A 12041-nucleotide genomic window follows, 5' to 3' on the forward strand; every position below is an offset into this window, starting at 1 on the left:
TTTCTGGAGCTCCCTTTCCCCATCATCGGCAGATGGAGATCACAGCTACTCCTAGGAGTCTCAGCCCCAGTCAGCCCCTGCCTGGGAGCTCCTGGCCCCACTTCAAAGCTTGAACCTTGGACAGCCAGTCATTGCCGGTGGCATCTGCATGGACAGGGTGTGGTCAAGCCAGAGGCCACGTGGGTCTACGATATCCTGCTCCCCTGCACACAGGCCCACTGCCTGGGGTGCTGGTGCCTTAGCAGAAGGGCTGACAGGTCTTCCCTCCGGACTTCATTAAGCCTGTTCCAGCGTCCAGTCCATTCCAGCTACATCATGCCCAACATATTCCGGGTGAGCACAGAGGCTGAGAAGAAGCAACTTACCAGGAACTCCAAGGCTCAAATCAGGAGGATGGGATGCCTATAAAGCTACTCACAATTTATTCATTAACTATGTACATATCTATGTGTTCCAGAGAGTATAATAAACCATAGGCATCAATGAGGTATAAGATAAAGTCCCTGACACTAAGAAGTTCACATCTGAGAGGACCCCTATACAAACAGATGAAATACAATATAGTCCATGAGGTCAATAAAATAACATTTTCAATGTAAAAATATTTCTTATTTTTAAATCCCAATTCTGATATGTGATGTTAAAATTTTCTGTACATATCTAAAATATAATTTTTATCCAAATTTCAACCATTAGGTGAAAAGCTCATCAAGTGGTTTTAATTTCTGGAGAAAAATCAGATACTAATTAAGGGAAAAAAAAAGCCTGACATTGTTTTGTATGTGATTTTGATAGAGCAATTTTACTGGTTTAAACTACTCCTAAATAGTTTGATTATGGTAGTATACCCATAAGCAGTTGAAAGTTTAAAATAAAATATAAACTATAACAACAAACTTGGATTCTATTATACTGACACATCATATAATAGTGAGAAAAATGGTATCATTTCTAAATTAAGTCCATGACTATAGTGGTGTTAATGATTATTATTTCCATGTATACAACACATTGAAGGCTTTATAAAATGGTTGAATATTTATAAGTGCTTCTTTCTTCAAAGTATGTGTTACTTTTCTGCATTATAAGTACTAGTAAAATGTTGCCAATACTAGTATAAATCAAAGATACCTTTCTTTGAGAATACAAAATATTGATAGTTTCATATAGTTACTCAGGGAAAAAAAAGGGAAATATTAAATAGTACATAAACTACCTTGACTCATACATGCAAAGTAACGTATTCATGAAGTGTAAGAGAAAGGCAATTATTTGAGAAAAATAGGAAAAAATAATGTCTTCAATCCATAATTGAAACCAATGGTTTTATTTAGTCCTCAGAAGTCAACTACACTCTCTGAGTATGTACATGTCTTCATAGTAACATTAAGTTGTTTTATTTCCACAAATCCATGCTAATATTTAGAGAATTTAGCACACTGCTTCCAACATCAGTATCCATTAGATGACCTAGGTATCTTGTTTAAAATGGAGATTTCTTGGCAATAATCCCAGAAGTTCTGATTCAGTATGTCTTGAATGGGGGTCCAGGAATACTGTCCCAGGTGATTCTGATTCAGGTAACAATTAAGAAGTTGAAGAACCGTAGTAAAAAAGAAAGGGCCAACCTGCATGCCTATTCTCAAATGTGCATATGACTTACAGTGCCCTTTTGAAAAAAGACTGGCCAAATTAGAAAGAAATGTCTGCGGCTCAAACACTGCAGAGAATCCAACTCACCCTCGTCTCTTGATCCTGATGAGGTTAACCTTGGTCACCCAGATGGACACAATGTAACCCAGCCAGTGCTGGTTTACAGGAATGCAGGTCCCTTGCATAACTACCTTCTGGACTCACCAGATGGGGAAAGTTGAAGAAGTGATATGTCTCTTTGGACATATGTTGAGCTAGGGACATATAGTAGAAACAGCAGAAATGAGGATGGGCTCAAAAACACACTTAAAAAACTTTGTAATTTCTCCATGTGGTATTTAAGGCTCTGTTTGGTAAGGCCTCAGGCTTCCTTTCTTTTCTTTCTTTCTTAAAAATGGCGATATAATTGACATACAACATTATATTAATTTAGGTGTACAACACAATGACCTGATATTTGTATCGATCTTGAAATGGTTGCTTGAAGCAGGGGTGCGAGGTTTGCAAAAAGGAAATGTGATCAAAGTGTACAGGCTTCCAGTTATAAAATAAATAAGTCCTAGGGATGTACTGTACAGTATGGTGACTGTACCTAACAATACTATATTCTATATGAGAATATAGAGGAGATCTCAGGCTCCCTTTCTGAATGCATTTTCTTTAGCCTTCCCTACTCATTCTGGGCACCAATTGTACCACCTTACTCGTAATTTCTCATGTGGACATGAGCTTTAATACCTCTCTGCCTTTGCTTAAGATGTTTCCTCAACCTAGAATACCCTCCTTTCCTCCTTTTCAGTATCTTCTTCATCTTTTAAAGACTCAGCTCAAATGATAATTCCTGTGTGACATACTATGCTTATGTCTTCAAAAATAATTATTTTAATTATTTTTTCTCTTACAGCACTTTGCATTTTGGTTGCATACTTATGAATTCAACCAGATTGTTGTCTTTTTCACAAAATTTTCAGGCCTAGTAGTTAAGTAATATGGTCTCTAAACTTTCTTCACTTTTTGAAAGACTTGTCTAGTTGTCAAGAAACACATCAGGTAGGCAACTTTCTCAAATGGCTCCCAAGAATCCCCACTTCCTGATACCCACATGAGTTACCTCCATGTAATTCTTTGCCCTTAAGTGTGGTCTGGATCTAGTGACTTGCTTCTACTAAACAGAATCGGGGATCAGTGATACCGCTGATGTCAGAAATGACATCTTATCACTTTTGCAGGGGAGCAGAACTCTACTTCAACAAGATAAATCCAGGGAGTCATCTGACTCCTGCAACTCCTTCTTCTCCCTGTCTTTTTACTCTGCTGATGCCAAGGCTGAAGCAGCAGCAAAAGCTGCAGATCTGCCCCACAGAGATGGACACGCTGGCCAGATGGCTGATACCCTGAGCAGTGACTGATATCTTCAGGGTTTTTTCCTTTCAGCTCACTGGTGACCTTGCTGAGCCAGGCTGTCATCCACCTCCTTGATGCCCACACTGTCCAGGATCCTCTTTATGTCCTTGGCGAAGGCATTGCCGCTAAGGGCAGCCAGCAGGGAGGAGGCCATATAGTGTCGGTAGGCAACAATCTTTCCATATACAGGGAAATTATCAAAAAGGATCCTTCACAATAAAATCATTAGGAACTCTTGTAGCTTGAGTCTTATCTAGTAATTAACACTTATTGGATAGAGATAGCAATCTACCTACCTACAGCCCTGGCACACACATAATATTGCACACATATTTCCCTATTCTCATACTTTGAGTCTGTATTTTATTTCTAAAATGCAAATGCACTATAGATTTCTAATAGGTAAGCAGTCCAACGAGCTTAAATGTAGGTGGATAGATAGATAGATGCCAAGGCTAAAAATAATTTCGGCTTAATTATATGTACAATGCAAATGTACATAAAAATTTTTACTATAGTTTACTTTAATTATGTATGTATGTAAAAATCACCTTGACTAATTTTACTATTAACTTATTTAAAAATGAAGCATAAGGAGGTGAATATGTGTCCCTGTGAAATTGTGTTTTGGAGTGTGAGTCCTGGGCTCCTGTCTTAGCTTGGTCATCATTTGCTGTGTGACAAATGGAAATAAATCTTAGCCTCTATTTCTTCACTCTTACAATGTAGACAGTAATAAATTGAGTGAATGTATATAAAACTACTATAATAGTTTGGTTTACTAATTTATAATATTATCACCTGCAATTATTATAGAAACATTAGGTACTTTCTTCTCATTTGGTCTGAGAACACCATTTCATGGCTAACTATTTGGCACACAGGCAGAAGAAACCCTTTAAAAAATTCTACCAAAAAACTGATTTATTTTTGTTTAAATCCTTCATTACTTAATGACCACAGTTTGGTCAATATAAACCTTTTGCAACTTTCCCTTGGAGGCTATATGAGAGTGCACTTAAGTCTGAAGTCCCTGGAATTCAGCATAATTTGCATAGATATAACTAACTAAAATAATTTTGGGGGTCAGTTTCTATTCCTAAACTGTCCTTAAGAACAGACTTCAGTCTTAGTTTTAACCCACAACCATTAATACTTTTCATGTAAATAATGTTCTATACAATTTATGAAAAATTAGATGAAGTTATGTTGAGCCTAAATTATAGACAATAATCTCAGTTTGATTTTCTGTATATATGAAGATGATACTACTCACATTATGTTGAAGCAAAAAAAAGCTAAAGCAAAGTAGCTCTAACGCTACATAACCTTAAAAGTTACTCAACAATTTAATCCTAACTCATAATTGTATACTTACACAGAACATTTTCCCCAAATATAGCATGCAGTAAGTCTACCACTGATTTTTGAACTCTTCCACAATAGAAGCAGTTTATTGTCATCTGGATAATTTAAATTACTAAGAAAAGAAGAATTGTCTTTGGTATCATCCATTTATTTTATAATTATATAAAAGTTCTAAGGCTTTAATGTAGTTATCTTTGTCTAATGATATGTGTTATAATAACACCAAAACAAAAAATAAATTAGAAATATTTGCCTATTGGAAGTTTCTGATAATTTGAATGAAGTGATTTTGGGCGGCTTGCGTTTTTTTAATTCTCAAGACTAGTATAAAAACAGCAAAGCAATAATGCATGAAAGAATTATTAGTAGTCTAATAAAACTATTTGGACCTTGGACTATAGCAACACTGATTAATGACTGCTTTTTAATTAATTGGAAGTTGTTCAATCATTGTACCATTTCATTTCACCTGCAAGTTTTTATAGAAGGGTCAGGGCCAAAACATATGCTAGTTCAATCTGCAGTAAGGTACACTTAAACAATTATATTCCACTTGGCAGGGCAAGTGTGGGCTATTTATTTCTCAGTCATTCACCATAATGAGAGTTTCCTGCTGAGGCTGGTTAATTTGATCATTGAAAGCAGCCTTATGTATTAAAATAAAAATAAATTTTACTTTCAAACTCTGTGAACTGAAACAAAATAAGACCCACAATAATCTATTCTTATTGCAGAATCTTTAATTACCATGTGATATATACTTAGTCTCTTTCTTTTTCATGGAGGTGTATAGTGTTCATCCTACCAGACTTCCTTGAGGGTTCTAAATTCCACACAGTAGTCTTTGAATAGACAAGGGTTAGATATTTTAGAAATATTAGCTTGGCAGCCCTTTTACATTGTGTGTATGTATGGATTATGAGTCTAAGTCTCAGTTCTGCATATGTCCAAGTGAGAGCCAACGTAACTTATGAGAATCCACACAATAGGGTTTCCTAATTTGGATTTAGGTAAAAACTACATCCAGCAGGTCAGAGAGGAGCCAGCATGTGCCCTCATTATATTAATAATTAACAAAATACAGTTTTCTAAGTTTGAGGAATCTAAGCTTTTAAGGAACAATGACACTTGCTTGCACTGTATGAATGCATACTCCTCTGCCATTTTCCAAATGTTTGGAGCTCAGGCTCTGACTGCAGGTAGCAGACCTGCCATGATGGATGCCCTCACACCATGATGATGGTTTTGGTAGCTATAGTAGCTGCTGGGGAGAAAGAGACCTTTTAGAGTTACAGTACAGAGTGAATAACTAGCTGCAGACTTTCATCTTGAGTTAAGATACTGGACCTAATACTCCCCCTTCTAAAAATATGCACGTTTTGCATGTGCATTAATAGAAAGGGTAGGTCGCACAAGATAGTTTTCTAGTGAAAAATATTCTATTATGGACAATACATTTTTGATAAATAGAAATTTTTTGAATAGTCTACCTCTGGTCAGTTATCACTTACTATATCCAAGTTAATTGAGAGTGACTATAATATAGTCGATAGAGGTCTTATAACCCATAACTTAGACATCTCATTTTTACTCTATTTGTCAAAGATCTTAGAATACTAAAGTTTATTTTCTAACTATATTATAGTTAAGCATTCCTCAGTGTTATGGATGAAGGAAATAATTCAGAGTTGAAATAACTGAAAGCATGAAAAGAATGATGAATAACATATGTAACTGTGATATGGGAGAGAAGAAAGATGCCTAGCATGAAAGGAAACTTCAGGAAAACAAGTTAAAGAGAACTGGGGGACTGCCATTTGGTTCTGTTCTCCTGATAGAATGTCTTCTCAGGCAGCTGACTGGATGATCAGCTCTCAGAACCTAACAGAGCAAGGAGGGCAGATTTGAAAGGAGACAGCATGACAGAGAAAGCATATGGTAGAGGAGCAGGCTGTAATGTACCTGTTCAGCATGACCAGGGTATATGAATTTCCTCAGGGTCTAGTGGACAAAACAGAAAGCTGGAGTTGAGAACTCATGCTATTAATTCATCCAAGAAAGCCATCTGCTACACAAGGGGACCTGGAATTAAGAAGTTGTAAGGTCTACCACTGGGTGCCCATATCAAGTTCATGGGCAAATGGGATGCTCAGAGACCCCAATACCAAATAACTCAAAAATCACATGAAGAGAGTATTTGGGCAGTCCATTTAGCCAGTCAATTTTAATCCTAGAAGCAGTGCCAACCAGGGGAGCACTCTCTGGGGGGCAGATAAGAGATTTATGTGAAATAATGCCATTTGCAGCAACATGGATGGACCTAGAGATTATCAAATTAAGTAAATGAAGTTAGAGGGAGAAAGACAAATATGAGATATCGCTTATATGTGGGATCTAAAAAAATTATACAAATGAACTTATTTCCAAGACAGAAATAGACTCACAGACATAGAAAACAAACTTATGGTTACCAAAGGGGAAAGAGGGTGAAGGGATAAATTAGGAGTTTAGGATTAAAATATACACGCTACTATATATAAAATAGATAATCAACAAGGACCTACTGTATAGCACAGGGAATTATACTCAACATCTTGTAATAACCTACAATGGAAGAGAATGTAAAAAAAGAATATATATATTTATACATATACATGTATAATTGAATCATTTTGCTGTACATCTTAAATGATCACAACATTGCAAATCAACTATATTTAAAAAAAAATCTTTAAAAGAGAGATTTATGCATTTTACTTCTCTCTCTCTCCTTTCTACTCCAGCTGGAGAATCTTTACCTCCATTACCAAGGAATCAAAGTTCCAACTTATGGTGTCATTGAGTTCTTCAGTTATCTATTGTTGTACAACAACAAATGACCACAAAAATATAGTTGCTTGAGATAATTACAATTTTAGTATTTCTCCCAATTTTGTGCATCAGAATCTGGGCAAGATTTGGCTGAGTATGTATTCCATTTCACATGGTAATGATGGAGGTTACATTGTGGTATTCAGCTAGCAAGCAGCCTGGCTAGAGGTTGCAAGATGGTTTTACTTACATATCCAGCGCTCTGGCAGGTATGGTTAGAAGGCTGAGCTGAGCTGGGATTGTCAACCTGACCACAACATGTGACCTCTCTAGTATGGCAGCCTCAGAGCAGTAGTCTTCTAACATAACAGAAAAGTAGTCCAACAAACAAGACAGAAGCTGCATGTTCTTTTATGCTAAATTTACCTTTAATAATCAGAATAATGTAAAAGTAATGAAATCAGCTAAAGACATCATTAAGGCCCGGGAATAGGTGTCTGATTATGCATGTTTGGAAGCAGTTTTTGAAGATTAACAAAATCGTTTCCCATTTACACCCACTGAGTTGAGACGGACCAAAAACCCCTCAACAGAAATGTTCACAGTTAGCTTCTCCCTGCACTGGAAGGTGACATTACCTGTCAGAGTACTTGTACCAGAGGCACGAAAGAAAATAAGAGGAAAACAAAATGAAAGATACTCAGAAGGGATTTCCTCAAATCTTTCAAGAGAACCTAAGCAGAAGGACTGGTACGATGCACTTCTGTTACAGACAACTATGTTGATAGCCAAGGTCTCCACTCCCACCCTCATCTGTTACCTTTGGAAGTTGTGATAATATCCTGAATTGTCCAGCCAAACACATAAGACCTATAATCACTCTCCGTCTAAAGGATTCACTTCTGGACCAAGCAGAAACCAACACAAGGAGTAATTCCTAACAATCCTATAGATTCTGAGTGAAGAATTGCACTTAAAACTCCTGTATATTTCACAATGATGTTCGTAACAAAATACATTTTAATGAAAGGAGAGAGAGAGAGAAGAGGGGTGAATTTAAAAATGCTCTCTTCAATTTCAGAAAATATTTCAGAAAAGATGATTTCATGTGATGGTTATTTCCTCCTGCCTGGTCTGTGAAGCTCTCAATAATATATACAGGGATGAAGAGGTGGAAAGACGGAACTCCGGTGGATTTTTGAGGTTACAGGGTGGAATAGGATGAGATCTCACCATGAAATGCACTGCTAGGTATTCATGCAGTCCTGCAAACAGGGCTCACTGGCAGCTGTCACAATTTCTCTGAACTTAGGCTATGAGGAAAAGGAGCCAGTTTCTGAGTTTCCCCAAGAGACCACTTGGCTGTCAGTCCGAAAACGAAAACGCCTCAGCAGGGATTCATTTAAGAGTGTGAAATCCAAAGAACTGCAGTATAACATTGATTCCGTCCATGCCATACTTACTAACTTTACTCGCAATTATGGAGAAATTATACTGCGCGGTGCTTTCTCTGTCTAGTAATTCACTAGTAGAGATGGTTCCTTCAGTTGCATCTATTGTAAAGTAGCTGTCCCCATCACTCTTCCAATCTATGAAGTACCTGCATATAAAAAAGAGTAGATGCAAATGCGCAATGATTACACATTAATCATGATGGCAGTCAGGCTAACTTGACACAGTTCCTTATTTTTCTTCCTGCAGCTATTACCTACCTTGAAATAAAGAAGAGTATAAATGACAGCTTCTTTATTGCAAAGTCAGTATGCTCAAGGGGAAACTGGAAATAATGAAAGATTTAGTACTCCTGCTGTTCGTATTATTTTAGGGCCTTGACACCTTGAAAGCTCAGCAGAGACTAAAATTCTAAAGCTGACCATTGATTTCCTTAACCTGCTGAATATTAAAACTTTTTCAAGCAGTAAAATATTCCTTAATGGTGACTGTGGGAAGAGCTGGGGGTGGGAGAGGCATCTGGAAATAGCTACAAAGAACTGAGGTCAGAACACAGGTAGAGTCTTCGTTTCCATGGACAGAAAAAAAAAAAACCATGTTAGGGAAACTAAGGGGAAAATTTTTCACTGACAATGGGATAATTGTACAGAAATATTTCCCTCAAACACATATAAAAGGGTCATGGTTGTTTTATTACTCTAAATATCAGGACAACTTTCTTAAAAAAAAAAAAAAAACAGTGACCTTGGCTAATAATGTCTCTTTATCTTCTGTATTAGCCAACCTTCTTGATAGTAACAGATGTTACCTTCTTTATGTGAAGCGGCTGGACTATGAAATGCAAGAAAGTGAATAAAAGACATATTGCATTTGTATAAACCTTTATGTAACAGTGGATATATAGAGTGATATATGTAAAATTATTTTCAAACATATTTTCAATCATCATATTAATGGACATTTTGAAATCTTTCCACATGCCAGGTATTGTTCTATATATTTATATATGTTAACAAATTCCCAGAACGACCCTAAAAAATGAGTATTACTAATCTCCCCATTTTACATATGAGTAAAAAAACATATGCTGAAGTTCACAAAGTTAGAAAGTTTTAGAGCTGATATTTGAACGAGGTCATCAATGTTTTCCATATAATTATTATAAGATAGTCTTACCAATTTTAAATGGATCATTTTTAAGTGGAAAAGGGCTCTGCTAATCAAAAGACTGAATGCACAATATGTTTATCACCATTTTTCTGGCCGGGGAATCAAGGTGAAGTCCTTACAAACAGTGGCTGAAACAGATGACATCATAGTAGTCAGCACATCTAAATCCCCAGGCGGTCACAAAAAGTTAGTTAAGACATGTGTTTCAAAATTACAAGTTATAATTTTGACAGACTGGTTACCTAAAACCGGGGCAGTTTGCATATCATTTTGGCGCTAGATCAAAACTAGTTTGCCTTTATAGGTGACATTTATAACTTGTCAATATTTGTTAGTAACTGATAAGATCAGAGTATGAACCAAGGTTTTTATCTGCCTTTGATATTTCTGTTGTTGATTTATGATAATGCATGCCTTATGAGTTCAATGTAACGTGCTATCTCATAGAAATGCTCTCAAAAATTATAAATGAACTTAAGGTACATTTAAAACTCAAGGAGAACAAGATACAAGGAGCTTAATTCTCTCTACTGCCTGATGTCCTTTACTGAACAAAAAAGCATCTTCTCACAATACCCCTTTTCAGCACCATTATTCAACTTGAGCACATGCTTAATTTAAGAAGCAAATTGTTACTGAAACTCCTTCGTGACTATAGCATTTCTAAAGAATTGTTGGTGTAGACTAACGATGGTTGGTGTTTAATTGTAGAATTCACTAAATATTTGTGGAGTGCTCACTGTGTACTAGACATTGTACTAGTGTTGAAACACATAAAAAGTGGTAAAGTAAGATGCCCACTAATAAAGAGTCTAGTTGGGGAAACACATATAACAGATGATTTTTATGCCTGGTAGAAAGACAGAAAAGACACTACAGGAGTGCAAAGAAAAGATGCCTGGTTCAACACGTATTGATTCAGGCAAACCTTCCTGCACACGGCGTGTGGCTGACATTAGAAGGCTATAAAGGAATTATTCACGAGAAGAGAGAGGCAGACAAAGTGAGGAGAGGGGGAAAGGTATTTCAGGTGCTGAGATTCTGTAACTATTTTCCATATAGAATGAAATCTATTTCTCTTACTTTGCATGGAACATACTTTCTAATTATTGTTTCCTATCAGCACTCTGTTCTAACCTTAACAAACATATCCTACTCTGAGCTCTGCAATAAAACCTCACTTTTCAAATATATGCTTACTTTTTTCCTAAGCCTTATTTTTAATAATAGCTTCATTCACATACTATACAATTTCCCAATTTAAAATGAACAATTCAATCATTCTCATATATTCAAGTTGTGCAGTAGGTGGTAGGTTTTAAAACATTTTAAACTTATTAGTTCAAAACTTTTTCATTTAATTCATTAATTGGGATAAGCTCCAATTTTCCAGAAATTTCACTTCTATAGGATAAAAATTGTGATGGTGCAAGGTTTCTGATTTCTCCTCTGCTACTTTCTTTCGCATTAAGTGTATATTTTCTAGTGGAATGTTAATTCTTTTAATAATGTTACACAATATTTTTGAGTTATTTTCTTATTATCTGCTCTAGATGTTACCATATGCAGCTTAACTTAGATTCAAATTTATATTAACTTAATTCTAATAAAATATAGAAACGTTACTCCTAGGTAGCCATGTGCTATTATATATCTATACATATATGTAATACATATATTGTTATCTATAGTACACTGATACAGTAAAGAATACAATAAAACATTGTTACTTAGTACTTTTATTATTTTATGTCTCTTAAAACTGAAAAAAGTAAAGGAAAATATTTTGGGAAGAGCTAAAGTTCTCCAATCCTACGGGCTCTCTTACGCTGGGAAATTCTCTGCGTCACTGCTGCCGGCAGTGGATGGAGGAATGATGGTCTTCTCATTTTGACTCTATGGGAGTGGAAAAAGCAACATGAGTCCCCATATTATCAGCCTGCCTGCCGTAGGGCCTCTGCCCTGTGAGTGAAGTGGAGTGAGTGGAGGAAACAAACTGCCAATCTCAACCACACTCACCAGGAATTTCGCTTCTGGAAACTCAGAGTTGGAGAAGATGAGAAACGCTGGCATCCTGCCCCTCCTGGTAAGATACTGTATCCCATGATTGAGAGCTGAGGAGAGAGGAGCCATGTTTTCTCAGCCATTCCATGCAGAGTCCAGAGAGAAATCTCTATCAGGCT

General features: G+C 36.4%; 1 protein-coding gene across 2 annotated transcripts in view; it reads right to left on the reverse strand.

Annotated features, from left to right (window-relative positions):
* The window catches only part of CDH12 (cadherin 12), a 274173-nt gene that overhangs the window by 18725 nt on the left and 243407 nt on the right, over positions 1 to 12041 (reverse strand). For both annotated transcript variants that reach the window (XM_065874328.1, XM_065874329.1), the window contains one exon: positions 8700 to 8836. In XM_065874328.1, coding sequence (XP_065730400.1) covers positions 8700 to 8836 — 137 coding nt within the window. The remainder of the gene's footprint in view (positions 1 to 8699; positions 8837 to 12041) is intronic.

This window comes from Phocoena phocoena, chromosome 3 (assembly GCF_963924675.1).
Source record: "Phocoena phocoena chromosome 3, mPhoPho1.1, whole genome shotgun sequence".
Lineage (NCBI taxonomy): Eukaryota > Metazoa > Chordata > Mammalia > Artiodactyla > Phocoenidae > Phocoena > Phocoena phocoena.